Source organism: Vombatus ursinus, unplaced genomic scaffold (assembly GCF_900497805.2).
Source record: "Vombatus ursinus unplaced genomic scaffold, bare-nosed wombat genome assembly UNPS02014816.1, whole genome shotgun sequence".
In the NCBI taxonomy this organism is placed as follows: Eukaryota; Metazoa; Chordata; class Mammalia; order Diprotodontia; family Vombatidae; genus Vombatus; species Vombatus ursinus.
The window spans coordinates 24,542,267-24,567,844 of record NW_020954594.1 but is presented as its reverse complement, the minus strand read 5'-3'; the positions used below and the strand labels follow the sequence as shown (position 1 = coordinate 24,567,844).

Sequence of the window (25,578 nt, the reverse complement as noted above, 5' to 3'; positions counted from 1 at the left end):
TATGAATGTACATGTAGAGCCTATATCAGATTACACACGGTTTTGGGGAGGCAGGAGGGTAGGGAGGGCGAGAAAATTTGGAACTCAAAATCTTATGGAAGAGAATACTGAAAACTAAAACCAAATTAATTAATTAAAAAAGAAATTAATTAATTAAAAAAGAAAGAAAGGTGTTGCCAGAAAAAAAATAAAATAAAATAAGGAACAGAGTCCATTAGGCACTGGAGCATACCTGATGGAATTAGAAAATCACCAAATATCTTTCCTATGCTACCTTTCCACCCATCTCACAACAAAGGGTGTTTAATGATAATTAGTAACAAAGATTAACCACATAAAAATAAAATGTTAAAAATGGAAAGGATCACAGGAACCTCTCTTCTACTATCCCTCCATTTTAGAAATTAGGAAACTGACACGAGATAAGTTAAATAACTTGCTTAATGTTATGGAATTGATTAATGGCAAAACTAAGTCAAGAACCCAAGTCTTCCGCTCCTAGGCTAGTGTAACTTTGCATGCTATCTCTCACTGTACTACAAATATAGTGCAAAGAGAGAAAGGAAAAAGATGGATTGTCATATATGAAGAAGAGCAAGAAGGCTGGGTTGGCTGGTTTATCGAGTGCAGATAAAAGTATAAGCATAATAAGGCTGGGGAAGGTAGACTGAAGTAAGGTTGTGCCAGGTGTTGTTGGTTTTTTTTTTAGGCAATTGAGGTTAAGTGACTTGCTCAGAGTAACACAGCTAGTAAGTGTCCAGTGTTTGGTCTGAAGTCATATTTGAACTCAGGCCCTCCTGACTTCAAGGCCAGTGCTTTATCCACTGCGCCACCTAGCTGCCCCTGTGTCAGGTTTTAAAAACCTAAATGAAGAGTTTATATTTGGTTCTAAAAGCCACAGAGAATCATTGGAGTTTATTAAAGTAATGGAATGACACACATCAGAGATAGGATATTTCCTCTATAAAAGGAAAAAGTTGGAAAAACATCTTTAGAAGAACAGCTACCACCAACTATCTCAGTCTGGAAGAGCTGCCACGCATCTCTCAACAACCTTAATCTGAACACGGACTTGCAGAACAGAAGCATCCCCTTCATCTGGCTGTAAAAAATGTCCTTTAATAAGCCTCAAGTGGACATTTATGTCTCATGTGTGGGTTTTCTCCTTATCCCTCCACAGTATGGATGCTTACTTATAACATGATCACTAATTTGGAAAGGTCTTTTCTGTCAAATGCTAGAATTGAAATGGATAAGAAAAACTGATCAAGACTCCTTTTTTAAAAACTCCTAGAACTTAGAGAAATAGCCCATGTACAAAATGATACAGAATGGCCCTACTGCAATATCTCAAAGGCAACTCAAAATCAACATCACCAAAACAGAGCATATTATATGCTGCCCAGAGCTTCTCTCCTCTAAACTTTCCTATTTCAGTTAAGAAGTCTCAAAAACCTCCAATGGGCTCCTACTGGCTCTAGAATAAAATACAAATCTTTAGCTTGGCTTTTAAAGCTATTATTTGGGTCCCATCTACTTTTCAAATCTTATTAACTATTACTCTCCATGCACTCTCTGTTTCTTCTCCCTCCAACTTCTGTGCTGTTTCCTATGCCTGGGATGCATTTCTTCTCTTTAAGACAGAGGGTCTTGGAATCCCTAGCTTCCTTCAAAACAAACCTCAGGTACCACCTCACAATGATTCATTTTAATTAAACAAGAATTAATTCAGCTCCTACTATCTGCTAGGCACTGTGTTCAGCACGGGAAAAAAAAAAAGCACAACTATCCCTAACTTCGAAGAGTTTACATTATACTAGAGGGGGACAACATGTACAGAAGTAAATATAGAGTACATTAAAAAAATTAATCGAAGTAATTTCAGAGATGAAAATGAAAATTAAAAACTGAGGGAGGCTTTCCTGATCCCACCTCCACCCTCGAATTGTTAATGAACTTTACCCTCTTACTTTGTAGTATTTTGTACATTCTTCCTTTCAGTCCAGAGTTAAAAGAAACTTACATACTTAATAACACATATAGGGATCTAGCTAAGTGTGAATTTTTAAAAGTTTGGTTAACAAATTTGTTTTTTGCTAAGATTTATTTTTCCAGTAGTAAAACAAGTTTGGATGGCTGTCTAGTATTAAAAAAAAAAAGCATGGTAAAGATAATTTAACAATTTCAAGTACCCAATTTTATTTTGAGGCAAAAATAGGTTTGATTCCTAAACTTCATATGAGTAAACCATAAAAAGAACACTATACACAAAAATGTTAAATAAAAGACTGGAAAAGATTATAGCATCATATGAAGAAAAGTACAACTAAGCAGCATTTATATTAGAATGTGAGAATGGTTGAAACATGAGAAATTAATATAATAAGCCATGTCAATAAAAAACATGTTTTTTAAAGATTATATGCTAACATACAGCCTTTATATTCTACCTCGGTCAGACATTTCTAAATACTGTGTTTAGTTTTATCTTAATCTAGAAAGCCCATGATAAATTCCATAAGATGGTGGTCAAGATGGCAAAGAGCCTTAAGATCACATCAAGGCTGGATGAAAGAACTAAAAGTGTTTATCCTAGAAAAGAGAAGAATTAGAATGTGTGTGGAAGGGGGAGAGGGGCAGTGATACCTCTCTCTAATTACATGCTAGATATATATATATTTTTTGTCTTTTTTTTTGATGAGGCCCAGGGTCACTCAGCTAGTAATTGTTAAATGTCTGAGGCCAGATTTGATCTCAGGATGCCCTGACTCCAGGGGCGGTGCTCTGCTGTGCCACCTAGCTGCCCCTCTAATTATATGAAAGTGCCAGAAGGGTCACTTAATTCTGCAGAAAAGGGAACAAGGAGTAAAACTTAGAGAGAGAAGATTTAGACTCAATATAACAAAAAACTTTCTAATAATCAGAGTTACCCAGAGCAGCTTTTGAAAATAGTGGGTTCCCTCTAACTAGAGGTCTTCCAGTGAAGACTGGAAGATTACTTCTTGGGAACAGAGAAGACTCTTCTTCAGTTACAGGCTAAACTAGATGGCTCTGAGGTTTCTTCTGATTCTTAGATTCTGTGTTTCCATGAACTCTAGAACTTGACATTTTCTTTTTTTTTTTTAATTTATTTGTTTTATTCTGAACTTAAGAAATAAAACAAGTGTTTCCGTAACATAGAATAGAAACAAAGATGATTGTACACGAAATTGCATATCTATTATGTACAACTTGCTATTCCTTTTAAACATATAATAAAGTTATCATATAACTTTTTTTTTACCTTTTATTCTATTCTCCTCCCCTCTACCCCACCCCAGATAAACTGTGGTATGTGATAGACTATTACTGTGCTATAAGAAATGATGAGCTCGGTGATCTTAGAACTTGACATTTTCAAGATCAGTCTTCTACATTCGAGAAAAAAAATGGCCTGCCGGCTATTTCCTGAATAGGACATTCTTTCTTCCAACTATGAGGGCCTTTCCATGGGCTATTCTCCATGCCTAGAATGTGCTCCTTCCTTACCTCAGATTCTTGGTAAATTTAACTTCCTTCTTGGCTCAGCTCAGATGCCCTTCCTCATCTCTCTACCTGTAGATGCTCTCTCCTTCCTTAAATTATCTTGCCTCTCTTTACGTATCCCCAAGTAGAATGCAAATTCCTAAGGGAAGGAAATGTTTTTGACTTCTGTCTTTATTGTTAACTCAATACATAGCATTTAATAGATGCATAATAAATGTTTCCTGAATTGAATATACTACTGTTGGGCACTATAGAAAATATATTAGAAAACACCAAATGCAGAAAACAGGTAGATGGATTTTTAAAAATTGAACAAGCACTGACCCATTACAGATGTAATTAATGTAGCTGTACTATGTATCAAAAACTAATAAGAAATGTGGATTGTTCTGTTTATACGTATTCAATAAGGCTCCTTGAGAACAGGTACTGACTTTCATTGTCTTTTTATCTCTACCACCTTCTATCCCAGAGCCTTCCACATAGGAAGTATTTAATAAATGGCTGGCTGCTAAAGAAAACTGAATCAAACCTCTTCCTGCAGCCTTCCCTATTATAACTGAGAACCGAGATTTCTGTCCTTCAGAAAAGATCTAATAATGAGATCACAACAATCTTGGAAAGAAAAATCAAGCTGAAAATTATAAACAGTAAGTTGGAAGATGGGGAATGAAAGGTACTTAGAAGTGATCCTCTAGTAACTTCACAATCTCTGGTGCAAACAAGACAGGCTACTAGCACAGTGGATAGACCTCCTGATGCAAACTTAAGGAAAGAGATGGAAAAAGTCTCAAAAGCTAGACAGGCATGGATTACTGAGTGAATATTCAAATCATTGAGATCAAGATTGATTTTAATACTGAATAATGAAATCAACAGTTGAATTTGGGGACAAGAATATTAGTTTGTACTTAGGTATCTGCATTTCTTTAAAACTGAATCTAATTTGTATATTACTTTCTGTGGCATTTTTATACTATCTAATTTAAATTGCTAATAAAGAATTCGAATTTTATGAGGAGGGAATAACTGGTTATTTCTACTTTCAGTTATTTATACTTCAGAAAAGCCTATCTGATGGGTATACATATTCAAAGTTTCACCTGGTATCAATTAAAATAATTAGTCACAGTATCTACGATGGAATCATTGACTTCTGCAAGCATGTTCTCCCCAAACACTTCCTAATAAATGGAAAATATCAAATTGTTCTATCTGTATTGCTCTGTCTGCTGCTATAGCTTCTGGTCCACTGGACCTTACTTCCTAACCTATAACAGACGGCTGGTTTTTGTCCTTTGTGCTCGAAGAAGACCAAAACGACATCACTATGGTGGGGTCAAGGTACAGTGTGCCCAACTGTGGCTGATCAAATCAATGCAAGCTCTACCCCAGATCAGACACAAATAGTTCATATGAACAACTGGAGTGGAGATGTTTCTAAATGTATGCATCTCACATTTCTTTTGAGCTACTGCTACTCTGCTTTGCTCATAAAGCACAGCACCTTCTTTGATATGGGCACACCATGCTGGAAAGTCCCGTGCTAGTGTCTCCCATGTCTCACAACGAATTCCAAAGTTCTTCAGCATCAGACACTTTGCCACACAAGAGGAGCTTAATGGCATTCAAAATCTCTTCTTCAGTTAGAAGTTCAGATAGAGAGGTTGATTTTAACTTGAGGTATACAGTCAATGACTTCAGCATAAGTTGATGATGGTCTGTTGAAAATAGCTCATCTTTCTACGAACATGACCTTATCTCTAATCCATCAGCGCTGAGTAGTTGAGATGCATCACACATCTTTGGCCCATAAATAGCCTTCAGGGAATCATAAAAATGCTTTGGATTGTTAATAATCAGTGTAAAATTGAATTTCATCTGCCTTCTTACTTAGCCAAGAATCCTGCCACTTTCTAAGCTTCTCTTGTACTTTACTTTTGATTGAGTTAAATGCTGCCATCTTAGAGATAGCTGAAGTATCCTGCTGGTAAATTCTGTGGAATTCTTGTTTTTCCTTCATCAGCTTCTGAATTTCCCCATCATTTTCATCAAACCAATCGACATCTGTGAGTGTTGTGGCCCAGATGGGTAAATGCAATGCTATACACCAAATCTCTGAAAGCTGCCCACTCCTTTTTCTGCTCCACTATTGCCAACGGTGTATTGGCTCAGCTTTCCCTCCATGTAAGAAACAATCATTCACACATGAAGAAACATTGTAATCTGATGACACTGTCTTTTGGTATTCACCTTATCTTGAGGCTGCTGCTTTTATTGAATGTGAATGTTAGCTCGGAGAGGATAGTCTATAACTGGTCCAGCACTCTGCCCCACACTTTGCCTTTATCACTCTCACAACCCATCTGTCTCTTTTCCTTACAAGGATGTAGCCTATGAAATGCCAATTTTTGCTGTGAGGGTGCATCCACGAAGTTTTATTACATTTAGGTAAACGGAAGCAGTGCTGGTGATGAGAAGATCACGAGACACACAAAGTCTTCAGTAGTAAGTGGCTGTTGCTGTTCCTGTTTCCAACTCCATTCCTACCAAGAACTCCCTGCCATGTCTGATAGTCTGTGCCTACTCTGGCATTAAAGTCACCTAGAATTACAAGCTTGTCCTCTTTCAGCACCTTGATGGTGAGATCTTCATAAAATTTTTCTTTGACCTCATTAGAGTTTGTCACGATGGAAACATGCACTGATGATGGTGGCCTGGTACTTTCCTGGAAGTGGCAATTGCATTGTCATGAGCCTGTCGGTTCACTCCTTTTGGGAGGTATACACTCTTGTTGCCTAGATTAGTTTTGAATGAGAAACCGGTGCCAGCTTCATGGTGTTCCTTATCACTGTGGCCCCTCCAGCAAAACATGTATCCAGTTCTCATTTAGGTAATCTGGCCTTCATTTGACAGCCTTGTTTCACTCAAGGCTGCTATTTAGATGTAATATCTGCTAAGTTTTCTCATAACAAGAACTGTTTGTCTTTCAGGTCTGCTGGATTATTGTCCATGAGTATGCACATATTCCATGTAAAAATAGAGAGCAGAATCATCTTTGCAAAAGTTTTTGTACTTTTTTTTGTGTTTTAATCACAGGGTAGGATCCCTGCCTACTGCAGCATGTAGCCCAAGGTTAGGTTGTGTGAAGCAAACAATTTTTAGGGCACCTTTTCTAGACCCTTTCTCACACCAGTAGGTGAGCGCTATTAGTACATTAAAAAAGGCTGCTCAGACACCCAGGAAGATGCTGAATCCCACTGCTGCTTCAGTCCAGTGAGGAGATGACCCTATGGCCTGGGCCGCCTGCGAGCAGGGTTGTGACTACAGCTCCCAGTGTATCCACACCTGCTGCTTTGTCACCTGCCTGTCACCACGGGTCTTTGGGATAGTTAAAACTAATAAAATGGTATGGGTGGTGTCTTTTGACTCCCGCATAAATTGGGTTTAAGTGAGGCAGAGTTGCACAAAGTTGTTGGCCTCACTTTCTCTTCCAGAGTTATTGGAGTCCAATGACAAGACAAAAGTTAAGATGATTGGTGACCTTGGGATCTCGGATGTTTAACTAAGCTCTTAGTGCTCCACAGCACTTGCTTCAACCACCTTTATGGCCTTTGGAACAAACTGTTCTCATCCATCCCCTTTACCGCCCTTAGTCTTCACATGCTTGGAGCAGACACCCTCCTATCTTACCAATGGGTTTGAGACCCCTCACTTAACCTCAACCTGGTTTAACCCGTGTGCTGAAATAGCTTACTGGGGTGTGGTCACTGCAACGCCACAGCTTCTTGGAGCTACAGGGAAGAGTTGGCTGAATCAGGCTGGATACTAGAAGTGGATAAAGAAGCCCTGTAGAGGGCTCACCAACCCTCACTTTGAGGTACTAGTCTTCCCCGAACACCCATATAACCACGACCTATTACATAGGTACCCTGTGGTACTCCTCCCACTTCAAATTCTTTCCCTAGGGCCCACACTGTCCTGAACAGTAACGGCATCCCATGGCCCATGATATCTAGCTAACCTCAGTCATGCCTGACTGGCCAATATTTTATTTTCCCTTTCTCATTCACCTTTTGGACCACTGGAACTTGCCATTCTCCCTACTACCAAGTGTTTAACCTGTTACCTCTCCTCAACCCTTTCAAGATCCGGAATCTTAATAAAATCAGTAATACCATAAACTAAGGGAAAAGGTGTGTCAATTAACTCTCCTATTAGTCTGCTCACTATTACTGGGACTTTCCAAACCCAAAAGCCTCTTCCTAGTCACCATATATGTTGTATTTCCTTATTATATAAGCTCCTCTAGAGCAAGGACTTTCTCACTTTTCTAATTGTATCCACAGTGCTTTACTCACAGTTAGCACTTAATGAATAATTTTTAAATCAATTTTTAAAATTTCATTCATGTAAAAGGGGTCATAGAAAAGAGATATCTGGGGTGGGGTCATCAGGGCAGTGAAATTAAGTAACTGATTAGGACAACCACTGCCCACAGGAATTGCCCAAGGAGATTTGGAGTAGGAAGAAAATTAGTGGAAAAAGTCAAAATCATGAAAGAAAATTTAAAAATTTAAAGAAGTGTAAAATATTTAACAGTACAGACAGTCTCCAACTTACATTTATTTGACTTAGAGCAATTTGCTACACTTGGCCAATTAGCCCTATGTTATTGCTGGCAGACTGGCAGTACACAAATAATCTTCAATCCATCTGCCTTAAAGTTAGGCTTTCTAGGAGCTTCCAGTTTCAGGCCAGGATGAGATCCTTCTGCTTCTTAAAACCTCCTCCACCCACCCACCCTCATCCCCACATTTCCATGCTTCTGGGTAGCAAAAACAGCCCACTCTCTGAGAGTTCTCAGGCTGTTGTCTCAAAGCAACAGGGAGGAGTAAATGAGAAAGTCGACAAGGGTAATGGTCCAAGAAGAAGTGTCCTGTAATAAAATGTCTGATATTCTCATTGTAGGTGGTAAACTGTCTCTCCAGGCAATTTCAAAAGAGGATTCCAAAAAAATATTTTAGACAATTGCAGCAAACCAAGGTGATAATTCATTTGGATGCATAGGTTCTAGCATAATTGTTTAAAATTCAGCCTTAATGTCTGATAGTCACAGCTTATATTCAGTCTATTAAAATAGTCAGTAAAAGCAGTGCCTTCTTACACTATGTGACTTGTAATGGACAGCAATCCCCATAATGTAGTTATCAATGCTTTTAAGGTTATAGATTCAGGATCAAACTGAGTTCTGTGAGTCTGACCACCATTCAAGTCCAAGCTTTGAGGCTTTGAGCTTTTGTGAAGACACAATGACAGGAACAACGTGAGGAATCAAAAGATGGAAAATTCAGTACAACTGAGGGTTGGTTTATGTATTTGAAGAAGCTTTTTAAAAAGACTTCCATAAAACCAAGGAGCTACAAATGCTGATGATATGATGATATGTCAGTTCAGAAAAATGAGAGGCTTAGTGTAACTTCATTTCTAATACTGATACTGGCCAGAGTGAAAATGACAATCAATGAAAGTAGAAAATGGCTTATTCTTAGTTTCCATATTCCCATCATCTAGCACAATGCTGGGAAGTATTTAGTGCTAGTTGATTGACTGAATGACAAAAAGAGGGCAGCAAAACCTAGTTTTGAATTCTTTTCTCTTTTAAATTAAACTACAGAGTATTTATTTTTTCTTCTCCCTCCCACTCCCACTCCCACCCTCTCCCCCTTTCCCCAGGAGAAAAATAAAATAAAATAACAAAACCTTTGTAACAAACATACACAGTCAAGCGAAATCAGTACTCATATTGACTATATCCCAAAATGTATAACATTTTTCTCTTTCAGGACATAGGCAATATTCTTCATTATCTGTCCTCTGAAACTGTAGTTGATCATACACTTAGTAGCATTCTTAAATCTTTCAAAATTGTTCATTTTTATGATATAGCTGTAATTATATAAACTGTTCTCCTGGTTCTTTTCTAATCTTACTATGCATCAGTTTATATATGTCTTCCCAGACTCCTCTGAAACCATCTTCTTCATTTCTTATAACACAATACTCTATTAATTTCATATTTCATAATTTCTTCAGCCATTTCATAAATTATGGTCATTCCCCCACCTTATTTTTCAATCCTTTGCCACTACAAAAAGAACTGCAAAAAATATTTTTGTACATATAGGACCTTTTTCTCTTTCTTTCATCAGGTTACAAACCTAATAGCAGAATCAATGGATCAAAGGACACAGCTTAGTAATTTTCTAAGCATAGTTTCAAACTGCTTTCTAGAAGGGCTGACCAATTCATAGCCCCACCAAGAATGCATTAATGTGCCCATTTTCTTGAGGCCCACTTTAATATTTGTCATTTTTACTTTTTATCAAGTTTACCAATCAGACAGTGAAGGGCTGAAGCTCAAAATTACTATAATTTTGTCTATAATTATATCTATAATTATTATTGACTTGGAGAATTTTTCAAGAATTTGATACTGGTTAAATCGCTTTATCAGAACAAATTAAACAATGTGGTAACTGCTTTACAATAATTATCTCATTTGATCCTCATAACAACCCTGAGACCTAAGTGCTATTAGTATCACCATTTTACAAATAAGAAAACTGAGGCAAAGCATCAAATGACTATAAAATTTCCTCCAAATTTCCTGCAACATGCCTCTTAGGACCTCTCCAAAGAATGCCTTCTAAATGTCACACCTCTAGGGAAAAGGGAAATATTCATTTTAGTTGAGCAGGTCAAGAAATTCTTCATTAATAAGGGATTTGGGTCTTAAATAACAAGAAGGGATTAAATAATCAAGATGAGGTTTGGGAAGGGCATTTCAAGTGGGAAAAGTGTAGGCCAAACTTGTATTTATTTTGTAGGTTGTGGCTACACTATTTTATTTTTGACTTAGAAATATTTTTAAAACTTTCATTGTGCTGTCCAAGTTTGTATATTACTTGTATTACCTAGTTAGTACAAGCTCGGTGTTCAGAAACAAGCAGGAAACAAATCCATTACTTTACAACATTTCGTTATTGTGAGAAATAAAAGAGTCAAGTTTCCACATAAGTAGATAAGAAATCAGCAGAGACAGGCTAACTTCTCCATGGGGGGGGTAGGGTGGAAGTGATAACACAATTTTAGGCACATAATGTATGTTAGGGGTAGGGCATATTAAGGAAGATTGTAACCCAGAAGGATTAGGACCAATCCTGATCCAGAAGGGAGGAGTTAGGCAATTACTAACTATAAAGCTTGCCCTGGCTTCTTTTACTGTGCACATTTCTCTCCTTCCAAGGATGTGTGCCTACTTCTTGCGAGAATCTAAATGATGCACTTCAACCTCTTTAATAAAAAGTTTTTGAGACACCAGTCTTTGGAACTGAGTCTGGGGTCATCTTTTTAACAGTTATCAACTTTATTTCTATGGTGTTTAGGCAAAATTTGTTCTCTGGTCTCCATTACACAGAAATCTAGGAGTAGTGAGCCAAACAAATTAAGTGTTATGTCCTAATTTCATGAAAACAAGTATACAATGACAAATGATGATTGTGACAAGGTGTCTTGATGTTTTTCAAAAATAAGAGTGAAGCATTAACTAGTTGAGTTTGTAATATGCAGCTTCTGAACTTTATAAAAACTCTTTGGCATATTTTTCATTGACTTCTCAGAAATCTGAATACAGACTACATAAAAAAAGCTTAAACTCAATTATAAAAGTAATAACATACTTGAAGTCATTTAAATATGCAGAATATGAAGAAATTCCTTTACTCTGTGATTAGAAGTACTTGGGATTAAAACTTCAATAAAATTCACTAAAATGTAACATTCTAGTATGTAATCACAATCAATGCAAAAAATTTTCAATTAAAAAGCATATTTTGCTTCCAAATAATAGTATTTCTATCTACCTAATTAACTATATAGGGAGAAATAAGTGATAGGCAATAACTTCAACAAGTAGAAATTAAGGATTTAAAAAATAGGAATACTTCTATTAGGAGACTGACTTTTAGGGTTCCTAAATATCTTATCTCATCCTACATGTTTAAAAAGAAATCCTTTTTACAACATTCTCCTCAAGTGATCACTCAACTTCCACTTAAAAATTCCAATGAAAAGGAATCCACTACTTGAGCCCCCCCACCCCTATTCCACTTTTAAAGAACCACTCTGCAAGGAAATTTTTCTTTAGATCAAGCCAAAAATCTGTCCATCTACAACTGCATGTAGTTTCCTTTCTTCTAACTACCATTGCTTATAGGTCTACATTCAAGGTCAAACAGAAGAACTTTAACCTTTTCCCAAAAGTAATTCAAATGTTTGAAAATTGATATTATATCCAACAAATCTTCTCTGATCCAAGGTAAACACCCCCAATTCCAATCATCATATGGCAGTCTTAGGCCCTTCAACATCTTAATCACCTTACTCCGAATGTGCTTCAGCTTTTCAATGTCCTTCTTAAAACATAGTACACAGAGATGACTATGGCATAGCAGATGTATTCCCAACAAAACAGAGTACTTACTTTGGAACTATCACTTACTTCCTTCATTGCGAACACAAGTCCTCTCAAAGCAAGAAAGGGGCTGTTGTACTGACATTCTCTTGAAACAGTTTTCTGAACTTCCTGTATATGATTTACTCACTCTCTCTAGACTATCCTACGCAACAGCCATAATGATACCCTTAAGGCTATGAGACACAAGGTAGAAGAACCAAGAAGTGGAAATTTTATTCTTACAGATTCTCACAGGGACAGATACAATGAGAAACTAAAGGGAAAGGAATACTACATTGTGGAAATTATGATGGAGAAGAGGACAACTAAGAATAAACTGACATGTAATCTGGATTTTAGGTGATTAGATTTTTAAGAGTTCAGAGATAGAAAAGAAAATGCCTCAAACTAAAATTAAATGGGGGTAAGTCAGCCTTTGAGGAATGGATAACTCTTCCGGATAACTCTTAAGAATAAAATTCTGGAGACAAAGATCAGTGGCTTGGTATAGGGGACAGAGTGTTAGATGCAGACACAGTAAGACCTGCACTGGGATCCCACCTCCAATTCTAACTGTGTGATGCTGAATAAGGAACAAAAACTCCTTGAACCTCTGTGAGGCTTTTATCCGTCCATAAAAGGGGGATAATAATAGCAGCAACATGTAATACATGAAAAAAATCTGAGGGCATTCACTGAGAGATCCCTCTTCACCCGTCCTCAAATCACACAAAAGATTTTCCCCTTATCTCTTCTATTACCTTTGTGTCCCATGGATGGGTAGTCCTCCTGGGCAAGTCAAACTCCTCAATAAGCACCCTTAATCCCATCCTCTCCCATCTTGTCAATAAGACTTCCTATATTATCATCACCACTCTCATTAGACTTTGATCTTTCTCTACTGATTCCTTCCCAGCTGCCTACAAACCTACCAATTCCTTCCTAATACACAAAAACCTCTTACCTGATCCAGCCATCCTTTTAGTTAAGATAATATATTTCTTCTTCCTTTCTAGAATAAACTCCTTGAGAAAGTTATCTAAATTTGGTGATTTTACTTCCTCTCTTCTCACTTGCTTTTAAAACCTCTATAATCAGGCTCACAACCTCATCACTCAACTGAAACTACTCTCTCCAAAGTAACCAATGATAAATTGAGGGGATGTCCATCAATTGGTGAATAGCTGAACAAACTGTGGTATATGAATGTAATGGATATAAAAAGTGACAAGAAGGTAGACTTCAGAAAAACTTGGAAAGACTTACATGAACTGATACAAAGTGAAGTGAGCAGAACCAGAACACTGTACCCAGTAACAGTAACATTATACAATGATCAACTATGAATGATTTTGCTATTCCCAGCAATACAATGATCCAAGACAATTCCAAAGGTCTCATGAGAAAAAAGGCTACTCACATTCAAAGAAGGAACTGATGGAGTCTGAATGCAGATCAAAGCATACTATTTGCCCTTTATTTTTTCATGTTTTTTTTTCTTTTGGTCTGTTTCTTGTTTCACAATATGACTAATATGGAAATATGTTTCATATAATTGCAAATATATAACCTAGATCAAATTGCTTACTGCCTTAAGGAAGGGGTAGGTGAGGGAGGGAGAAAATTTGGAACTCAAAATTTTTAAATGAATGTCAAAATTTATCTTTACATGTAATTAGAAAAAATAAAACACTATTAAAAAAACCCAAAGTTACCAATGAACTCTAATGGCCTATTCAAAATTCAAATTACTGTTGACCTCTCTGCAGATTTTCGTAGCAATGTTTTCTCCTGGTTCTGCTCCTTTGTGTCTGAGCACTCCTCAGTCTCCTTTGCTGAATCTTTTTTCACGTCAAGCTCATTTCCTTCTCTTCTATCTCCCTTGATGATCACACCAGCTTCCATGGGTTCAACTATTATCTTTACACAAGCGATTCCTAGATCTGCATCTCCTGTTCTAGTCTCTCTCCTGAATTCCAATCTTACATTACCAACTGCTTCTTGGAAATCTTGAATTTGATGTCCTGTAGATATCTCCAACTGAGTACGTCTAAACTCTAAACCAAAACTCATTTTGTTTCTACCCAAACCTTCCCCCTCTTTCTGACTTTCTTATATTTACAGTACCCCAGGTTCACAACTTTGGTATCCTCGACTCCTCACTAATACTCGCCCCCCCCCCCCAATATACCCAATCTGTTTTCAAGTCCTGTAGTTTCTACCTTCACAAGGTTTTCTAAGAAAATTGTTTTTGACGTGAAGGGAACTGAATGATGAACATAGACTTTAAAAAGATCTATTCTGAAGATGGAAACAAGGGCAGGCAATGGAGGATGCCTAACATAACACAGCAGGTTCCTATAAGAACAGTGTTTAACAAGCTGGAATTCAGACTGAGGTGAAGCTGGTGAGAAAAGTCAAGGATAACAAAAAGGAATTTTAAAGATATATGAAGTAGTCTAAAATCATAGATGGAGTTAGTTGACATTTATAACAGAGAAACCTTTGCCCCTAGTTTGAAGGAACTGGGAGTGAGGGAGAGTTGAAGCAAAGTTATCTCCTCCCCCCTAGTTCTCAGTCACTTTGGAGATTTGAACCAGTGTTGGGAGAAAGGCTTCAATTAAAGAAGAGAGTTCAGTTGGATGTAAGAAAGAACTTCTTGACTGTCATGGGCTACAGAGATAGGTGGATTTTCCCTGTCCTAGGATTCTTTAGTAAATGAATAATTAGTCAACTTTCCTGCATAACACAGACACTCAACTGCTTGGGGGAAGGTGGGAGTTGTCCCAGATGGCCCCTTAAAGCTCTATCCCAGTTCTAGGATCCTGAGATTTAACTTAACTTTTCTGCACCTCCATTTCCTCATTTGTAACATAAAAGGATTGAACTGGATGACTTTTAAGGTCCCTTAAAAATAAATCCATGAATGATCCTGTGACTCCATCTTACAACAAAGGAACATGCTGAAAGCTCATTACCTACTATAAACTAGCAGGTTGCTAGCTTCCATCACCATCCATTCCTCTTCCCTCCTTCCCCTTACCCCACCCTGATAATATTTCCTTTTGAACTTTTTCCAAAGCTCAGAATCTGAAGCAAACCTTGATGCTCACACTCATTCCCAGTACTGGGACAAACTAAATGGTTCTGGACATGTTTGCTGGGTGAAGTGGGAAGTGGAGTTAAGAGAGAGAGGGAAAACTATGTTATAGTCTGTGGGGATTAATTTTGATATTTGTCTTCTCTATGCACCTATGAACATTTTAGCTATTATTAGAGATGAACAAATTATTTTTTTTGAAAGTGTTTATGTTTTTAAACAGTCCTTACCATGTAAAGATTATTAAATTTTACTAAAAACCTTTCGAATTTTACTTTTGTAAATTTTTGGTAATTTATTATATTTTTATTTTATAGTCAATTTTGTATGGAGATATGGAAATATTCTGTATTTTTTTTCTTTTTAATGATAGCAGTAAACCTTAGCGGTCAGCATCTATAAACATGATTTGTTTACAATTAAGTTTGCTTTGTATTAGGGATTTTTAAAAGCAATTATGTTTCTTACATGGCATTTCCCTCCTTCAAAAAGCTACTCTGTTTTACATGTTGTGAATGCTGAAGATTACGAAAAATAAAAGATGAACTTAAAAAAAGATATATGGAGTAAAAGAGGGAAAAAAAGATGAAAAGATAAGACTGCTATCTATGTAGAGGGTTGTGCCGGCCGCGCCGTGCACTCTCCTCCTATAAGAAGCAGGCTGCCAGAGTTATACTTACCAGTCTTCGGAGCCTACCCGGATAAACACACAGAGACGAGCCGACCAGGAGGTGCCAACACCCGAGCTTTATTCAGAGGCCATCACAGCAAGGCCAAGCAGGAAGGCCAGAGCAAGAGAGCAGGAGCAAAGAGAGAGAGCGAGCTCCGACCACGACCCCGTTCCTTAAGTACCTACTTAGCCCCTCCTCCTCAGCCCGCCTACTAGTCATTGATTGTAGGGTCAGATACCGGAAGGGGATGTCTGAGTTTAGTGCACCAAGGGAGAGGAAGTGACGCAGGAGGCTAGGACCGGATACAGGAAGGAGGCGTCTGGGATTAGTGCATAGACAAAGGGAGAGTATGTGACCCAGGAAGTCAGGCCCAGATACCGGGAGGAGGCGTCTGGGGTCAGTGCTACACAAAGGGAAAGTACGTGACCCAGGAAGTCAGGAAGGACACAGGAAGGAGGTGTCTGGGGTTAGCATTGCACTTAGGGAGGGGATTAAGCAAAGGGAACTTGTCCTCTGCCATTCCACTCCCACGTGGCACAGCCCCCTGCCTCAGGAGCACATGCTCCGGCTACTTCCTTGTATTCTGTTCCTTCCCCAGCTTATCACAGCTCCACATAGCACTGCCCACTGCCTCGGGAGCATGAGCTCTGGTTACTTCCTAATATCTTGTTCCTACCCCATCTTGCCACAACCATCACTTGGCAGTAGCCAACATCAGACAGTCCCTCACAGAGGGTAAATGATAACTGATAACAAAGAGAAAGCACTCAGAGCTGCCCAACTGTAAAAAAAGTTTGCTTTTGTTTTTACTGGCAAAGATAGTCCAGGAAATGCTATATAGTTAATCAGTGTTTTAGCTGAGTATACATTTGATAGTCTCCTCTGCATTCTTGTGGAAAAAATGGAGATGTGTGCTAAGTGATTACATAGTTTCCAAATCAATCAACCAACCGTTTTTCATTAAGCATCTACTAAGCTCCAGGCATTGTACTAGAAATGCAAAGGAAAAAAAAGTCTCTGCCCTCAAAGAGCTTTACATTCCACTGGGGGAAAATCATGTAGACATATAAATAAGTACATAATATATATGAAGTAAACACAAGGTAACAAGCTTAGAAAGAATAAGGTCTTTCCAAAATGAACAAGAGGAGGACAAAGGAAGAGTGCTGGTAAGGATAAAAGAGAGGGAAGGTTCATCCAAAGGAGAAGCAGGAGAAAATCAAAGGTAAACTTCTGCTATTTCACAATTTTGTCAAGGGCCAGTCAACTGCTTGCCTCCTTGGGAGTCTTCAAAGTTGCCAGACTCCCTTATACTAAAAGAGCCTCGAGGAGTAGTGGGTTTCACTTTACTGGAAATAAAGTTAAAAAAAAGAAAAGAGAAGAGGCTTCCTTATTGGAGATAGTGTGTAGGAGTTCCTGTACAGGTAGAAGAAGTCGGAATAAATGACTTCTGAGGCGTAACACTAGGCTCTGAGAGTATCACAACCATTCAGTCACTATTTTTAAGAGGATTAAATTATAGAAATGAGACTCTGGATTTAACATAAAGTCAACAGAGATCCAAAGAATGAAATTTTCATAGGGAACTAGGGAAGCTGAAGCAGAGAAATCTCAAGGCAGTGGTAACAGAGAGTATATTAAAGAAATTTAAAATAAGGGCAATTTAATGACTTTGCTGTAATATGCTAAATACAGATTACTAAAATGGTCTGATACATGGAGTCTTTCTTAGTCTAGAATAAAGTTCCTTTAATTTAGGCAAAGGATGTGGAGTCAGGAAGATTTGGGTTCAAATCCCACCTCAGACACTTATTACTGTGTGACCCTGAGTAAGGAACTTTGCCTCCTAGTTTCAGTTATCTAATCTGTAAAACGAGGAGAATGAACTCCATGGCCTTTAAGTGCATCCCAGTTCTAAATCTATGATCCTATGATAAAATCTTATTGATAAATTTAACAATATTAATTCAATACAAAAATTCCTAAAATAAGATAAAAAACGAATTTAAAAGAAATCCCAATCACTAAAGAAACTGGCAAAAAAATTTAATTTGATTTAATATGAATTTTTCCTCAGTTACTGAAATAAAAACTAAAAGAAGAGAAGAGGAAATTAAGCAAAGAACCATTGAATAACAATTGTTATAAAAAATGAAAAAAGCAGAATGTCACAGTTAAGTATATGAAACAGAAATTCACAATGGCTTTTTCACATTCATAAAGTGTTGCCTGTGAAACAACACTTAATTATGCTTAACCAAGAGAAAAATAAAATGGAAGCAATTAAAATTATTCAAGTTAGGATTGCCAGAATTAATTTTATAATGAGATTTCAGGTCTATTGGTACAATACTATAACTGAAACCAGAACTATCTTTCAATTTCATTAGACTATCAGAAGAATTAAGTTAATCAAAACTAATCCCATAATAGAAATTAAAAAGTAATGACTGTCTTATATATAGTACAGTAGATGGATTACAATCTTAGCAAGAATGAATGAATTACTAAAAGATAATACTGGAAAAAACAGGAAAAAAGTTGGGGGGGGGTTTAATACTGATAAAAGAGAAACTCTGGTTCTCAAAGCGAAGGAAGAAAGATTAGACAGTTGAATTACAGAATATTCAGAATATTTAAACTGTCTAAAACATAGGTTCAACAAGATAGTTGTAGAAATACTTTAGTAATCTTCTTAGCTGTTTAATGAGTCACAAATTCATTACATCAAAACATATCCTTCTGTTGCAGTTTTTTTTAAAAATATGACTTTCAAATTTATAAGTTGTTTTTTCCCCTACTCTGGTTTAAGGAAAATGAGGCACCTAGTTTGCACAGTGGATAAAGAACTGGGTTCCAATCCAATTTCAGACACTTCCCAGTTACGTGACCCTGGGCAAGTTACCTAACTTCATTGTCTATCTCTGTTTCCTCATCTGTAAAAACAGGGGTGATAACAACAGTACATACTGGGGCAGCTTGGTGAAGCAGTGAATAGAGCACCGGCCCCGTAATCAGGAGGACGTGAGTTCAAATCCAGCCTCAAACACATAACACTCACTAGCTGTGTGACCCTGGGCAAGTCACTTAACCCCAACTGCCTCACCAAAAAAAAAAAAATAATAATAATAATAACAGCAGTACGTATCCCCCAGAGTTGTTGTGAGGATAAAATGAGATAATATTTTCAAAGTGTCTTGCAAACTCTAAAGTGATACATAAATGCTAAATAAAATGATAAACTATGTGCCAGAAAGGGAGAAAACCATAATCTTTAGAAAGCTACACAGACATTTCATTTTTATGCTTTCTCTTCAGCTATGTCTTGGCAGCTAGTTGGCAGAGTGACTAGAGTGTGGGGCCTACCATCAGGAAGACTTATCTTTCTAAGTTTGGCCTGAGACACTTACTAACCACGTGACCCTGGGCAAGTCACTTAACCCTGTTTGCCTTAGTTCCTCATCCATAAAACAAGCTGGAGAAGGGAATGGTAAACCATTCCAGTATCTTTGCCAAGGAAACACCAAATGGGATCACAAAGGGTCAGAAACAACAACAACAAAGGCTTCTTACATGTAAGATTTCAGCTGGGACTTCAAAAAAGCTAGGGAATCAAGGAGGCAGTGATGAGTAGAAGAACATTCCACCAATGGAGTCAGCCAGTGAAATGCTGAGTCAGGAAAAGGAGTGTCTTGTGAGAGATAGCAAGGAAGTCAGTGTTACTGAAGAGAGTACATTGTAGTAAATAAGGTGTAAAAAGACTGGAAATGTGTCAGGAGGGAGTTATAAAAGGGCTTTGAATGTCAAACAGAGGATTTTACATTTGATCTTGAAGTGATAGGGAACCAGCGGAGTTTAATGAATACAGGTGTGACATGGTCAGATCTATGCTTTTGGAAGATCACTTTGATAGCTGAATTTGATCACTTTGATGGGATGCAGTGGGAAGAGATTTGTGGCAGGGACTGAAGGTTTAGCTAACCCAGAGAGCACATAAAATGGAATAAAGGAGAACAAGCCTGAAAAGGTAGGCTAGAACCAGATGATAAAGAGCCTTAAATGCCAAAAAAAAAAAAAAAAAAAAAGTTAGTACTTGAACCTAACAATCAAACATTAACTAGCATTTACTAAGCACCAACTATGTATCAGGTTATGTACAAAGCTCTGGAAATACAAAGCCAAAAATACTTGCTCTCTATATTTATATTCTATTAGAGATTCAACATGTATACATATACTATATAAAGAAAAATATAAAATAAATACCAGGTAGTTTAGGCAAGGAGGGTACTAACATTGGGAGTGGTAATACAAAGTTAAGAAGAAAGAGAGATAAGGAGTTCTGTTTTGGAGAAGCTGAATTTGAGATACTTATACGTCATCCTGTAATGTCTGAAATATCAAACGGGCAAATAATGATATGGGCCTAGAGAGGGACAGAGGGAGGGAGACAGAGAGAAGGAGGAAGAGAGAGAAAGAAAAAGAGAGAGAGAGAGAGAGTAATTGGCATAGAGATAAAAAGTGAATCTACAGAAGTTAATGAAATCAGCTAGAGAAAGAAGAGAGCTAGGAAGGGGCCTTGGGGTACACACATGCAAAGGGGGTGAGGCAAGGAAGATAATCAGGAAAGAACACTGAGGAGCAGCCAGTTAGAATAAGAAACCAGTAAAAAGTAATATCATGGAAATCCTTGTAAGAGAGAAGGGTAACTAGCAAGAAGATGTTCCACAGCAACTAATACTGCAGAAAGATTTAAAAAAACTGTAACATGAAAGAAAAACTAGCAACCTTTAAATGATATTATAATCATGGAAAACTGTACCAATTATAATCATAATAATAGCATTTATACATAGCTTTAAGATTTGAAAAGTGCTTTTACAAATATCTAATTTTATCCTCCCAACACCCTTGACAAGTAGGTGCATTATCATCACCATTTTACAGATGAGGAAACTGAGGCTGCCAGAAGTTAAATGACTTGACCAAGGTCACAAGCTAGGAAGTATCTGAAGCTGTATTTAAACTCAGTTATTCCTGACTTCCGCTCCAGCACTATATCCATTGCACCACCTTTTCCAAACTCTTCCTTAATGCCAGTGCCATCACTTTGCCGATCATCCTCAATTTATCCTGAATATGTCGTATTTGTAAAGTTTTTCCCCCATTAAATTGTGAGCTTCCTGAGAGCAGGGACTATCTTTTTGCCTTTCTTTGTATCCCCAAAGGTTGGCACCATGCCTGAGACATAGTAGGCACTTAAATCCTTGTTGACTTGTTCATTTATGAGCTATATTGTAAAATTCATCTAACCATTATTAAATAGCAGAGACCTTGAAGACATAATAATGGTTTAAAAAAAAGTTGACAATAATGGACAAATGATTCTATGATAATAAATCTATTTATGACACAGGTTCTACATATTCATAACAAAGTCAGATTCTAGTCCTCTTTATTTTCAATGCATTTTGAAACGTACAAGTACAAGGTATCACTATTGTTCTTAATGGAGTAATCAAAAGCATCATCAGGTTTCTTAGTAAAATTTAAAATCCAATCTGGAATTAGAAAATAACGAATTTACATTTCTATGAGACATGTAAAAAGGATAATAACTTCTCATAACAAGCTCTGAAAATTCCATTTTTACTTTCAAAATCCATCTAAAAAGAGGTATCACATCAATTTAGCAAACTGTTTATGGACTGTAAAAATACCTACAATATCAGATAGAGAGGTCTATTGTAAGAAAACATGACATTCTTGATGGCATTTCACTACATCTTATATATGAGAAACAATTTAGAATGACCTTTCAAGTAAAGCTCATGGTTCAACTTCTAAGAAATATTTTAATATATATGAACATGTTTTTTTTATTTTAGTCTTCCTTTAAAACCACATGTCATATTCTAATTAAATGTTTCTCTAACTTGTCTACTGAACACTTTTGGCCTTGAAATACTGTGACACTGTCCAAAAATGTTGGAGAGAGAAGCATGGGGTTACATAATTGATGAGCAGAATAGAACAAATTTAGTCCATTTTCATTTTGGAAAAATATGTTAATTAAGTATTTTTGATCATAGATCCTTTGTAGGAGAGATTCTTAATCCTTGTTTTGTGTGTCATGGGCCCCTTTGGCATTCTAGGGAGGCCTATATGGCTCCCTTCCAGGAATAATCCTTTTAAATTCACTCAATGAAATTTATGTCATTCCTGAGAAAACCAATTATGTTGAAGTACAACTATCAAAACATAAAAAAAAGAAACAATTTCACAGAGCCCACATTAAGAAGCCCTGCTTTATCTGGAAAGCTGGGAGGCACCTTAGAATTTATCTAGTACAACTTCTTGATTTTAGAGATGAAGAAACCAAGGTCTAGGTCTAAAGTGGTCAAATGGTTTGTCCAAGCCTCACGAATGGTAAATAGCAGAGTTGAGATTTGAACCTAGATCCTGATATGGGTTCCTATATGGGTTGCCATCTATGATTTCACAGTTAACATTTTAGAGGGGATATGATAGCATCAAAAATTTTTCTTAGAACCCCTATTTAAATCATGTTATACAATAAGATTCTATGAAACAGTCTGAGAAATACTATGATATAATTCATCAGTTCTTAAATAACATTATAAAATTTACAATTGTTGATGTTGATATAGGACACTGGAACAAAGATACATCACTTACTTCATCAGCAATCATACACCTAGGAAAAAAAAAGAAAATAAAACAATTATTTTTAATTTTTAGAATCTATTATACTTTAAAATTATGATTTTTCAGAATTTCTCAAATTAAGATCATTTCAGAAAGCAGTCTTGACCAATTAATTGAAAGCCAGAAGAAGGTGCTTATGTGTTTGCAAGGACAATTTTAATTCTGTGTGTCTTTCCAATAGCCAAATGCACGTGGCTATGCTGGAGTCTTGTTAAGTCATTCTGATGCTTTACACAGCCCTCTCACAAGAATAGCATCAATGACCTACCTACAAGGTACGAGAAACCTTCAAATGCTATGTATAAGCAGCTAGCTTAAAGGCTTCTAGATTGGTTCTTCAATGAATAGTAAAGGCTATATAAGTGCCACAAATGTCTAAATCCAAGATATACATATTCCTAAATATGCTAAATTGTACTAAAGCAGTTTTTTCCCTCTCTTCCCTATTTCTCCTCATTGACTTTTGTTTATCAATGAATACACACAGTGTGTGCACACAATATAGTGGAAAGAGCATTGGTCCAAGAGGCAGAAGACTTAGGTCAGAGTCTGACGTCAATATTTACTGGCTCTGTAAATCTGATTAAATCTTTAAATCCCCCTTACCTTTAGTTACTTCCCATGTAAAATGTGAACAACAGTCCTGGTGTGGCCCACCCTAGAGGGCTATTCTGTATGTGTACTTTCAACTGCTTTGTAAAGCTCAAAGTCATTATATTTTTAGAAACAACAAATTTGGAGGCAGAAAAGCAAAGTAAAAAGAGTGCTGGATTGAAAGTCAAGAAGATACAGATTCAATTCCTGGCTCTTTATCTTTGGTAGGGTAAAATAAATATTTATTTGCTATATGACTATGGATAAGTTACTTAACCTCTCAGGCTCAGACAACTCAATGACTGTAATGTATGTTACTGAAAGTTCTCCCACCAAGGAAACATAGATTTTCATGGTACTACTATGATTAATTTTACAACAAAGGCATGAAGATGGGTGATGCTAATCAATTAAAAAGCATTTATTAAATATTTACTATGTACTAATTACTGTGCTAAGTACTGGGGATACAAAGAAAGGGAAAAAGGCAAGGCGAACCAAGAATTCACTACCTACTATGTGCAAACTAAGGAGGAAGAGTAAAATAAACCAAAGTGGCACACAGAATGGAAAAGAATACTAGGATTACACATGATCATCTAAACAAAGAATTCATTTCCAGGAAAATATGTTCTCTGTGAAAGTACTAGTAAATCTACTAAAGAAATGAAGGGAAAAAAAAAAGAAATGAAGGAATATTACATGATATACCAATGGAAGTAAATGCTCCTTCAACTTTCCCACACACGGTCCCCTACTTTCTTACTTGCTGATTGTAACGCCTCTTTCAAATGCTACACTAACACTGTTAAAACTCCTTCTAACACAAAGTACAGGGTAGGGATTTATTCATTTGCTTAGTTATTATAGCAGTAATAACTGATATTTATACAACACTTTTATGTTTTGCAAAGTATTTTACACCAGACTACTACCCTTGGGGCAAGTATTGCATATACTCTTATTCTCATTTTATGGATGAGGAAACTACGGAACAGCAGGGTTAAAAGGCTTGCCTCTGTGCATAGAGCCATTAAGTGTTAAAGGAGAAATCTGAACACAGGTTTTTCCTAGCTCCAACTTCTTCAGTGTTCTTTCTATGTAATACTACCTCAGTGGATTAAGTCTAATAACAAACTAGAATTTTGAAACCAAAAGTCCTAAAAGCATCTGACAACAATATTATAGAAAAAAGTCCTCAATTCTAACTTCAGCTTAACTAAAACAATCCATTTATGTGAAAGATAAAAAGGACCAATGTTCTTTATATCAAAAATGATTTAGGAAGTTTAAAAAAAAAGCACAGGAATATGGACTGAAAAAATAATCCTTTCCTTTAAGATTCATAAGATTAGCCCCAACTTTTCATTTTGAAACCCAAGGAAAGTAAATGAAAAATTTTAAAAGAGCTTCTCTTTAAAAAAAAATAAAACCCAACCCTTCTTTAAAAACATATAATATTCTTAGGAGGCACCCTGGTGAAGTGGAAAGAGTCTCAGGAGGTCTGAGTTCTGATCACAACTCTGCCACTAATTAGCTTGGCAATCTAAGCAAGGTCAGTTTACTTTATGTATATTATTTATTTTGCTCATCATAACAAGTCGTTGAATTAGGTAGCAAGCTGTCGATAATATTCCCATTTCATATATGAACTTGGGTTCAGAGAGATGACTTGCTCCATTTTCTAACTAGGATCTGACAATGGGGACTTAGGTTCTCGATATTATGTCATTTCTGCCTGTGGGATGAAAGGAGTAAAGCTCTAGGGAAAATGAGAAAGAAAACCGACAAAACTGAATTTATTCAACCACAAGGTAGTGAATAATTCTACCCAAAAAGTAAACATAAGTGAAAACCTAAGTAATGCTAATTTTAAATGCAAATTAAGTAAACTTATAGTATATCAGCCATAAAGACTTTATGCCCCTACTTAAAGAGTCTCCTATTTCTAATTTTAGAGGCTTATTATCTATCACAGCAGTCCATTTGGTTCTATTGGTATCAACTGTAACTAGACAAATCAGTTCCAATGCTTTTTATCAACATGATTTAAGTTTTACTTGTCTGTGATCAAAATTAAGAGTCAGCAGGCACATTGCTATCATAATCAATAAATTAATTAACAAGCATTTACTTGTTAAGTAACAGTGCCTACTATGTGACAACCACTAAGTTAGACACTGGGAATAGATATAATAGCTAGCATTTACTATAGCATTTCAAAGCTTGCAAAGAGCTGCAAATATGTTATCACATAAAATGAGAGTCTAGATCCTCAAGGAGCTTACAAGCTCTTCACGTAGGCAACAGATGCATACATAGATACAAAATGTTTATTAGTCAATAAGCATTTAATAAGTACCTACTAGACACCCAGCATTGTGCTAGACATTAGGGATAAAAGTACAAAAAAGGAAACAATCTCTATTCATGAGTGGCTT

At 36.7% G+C, this 25,578-nt stretch overlaps 1 protein-coding gene across 6 annotated transcripts in view; it reads right to left on the bottom strand.

The window, feature by feature from the left end:
- Nucleotides 1-25,578, bottom strand: part of ZRANB3 (zinc finger RANBP2-type containing 3) — a 190,357-nt gene that overhangs the window by 97,408 nt on the left and 67,371 nt on the right. For all 6 annotated transcript variants that reach the window (XM_027835736.1, XM_027835733.1, XM_027835737.1 and 3 more), the window contains exon 3: nucleotides 22,514-22,532. In XM_027835736.1, coding sequence (XP_027691537.1) covers nucleotides 22,514-22,532 — 19 coding nt within the window. The remainder of the gene's footprint in view (nucleotides 1-22,513; nucleotides 22,533-25,578) is intronic.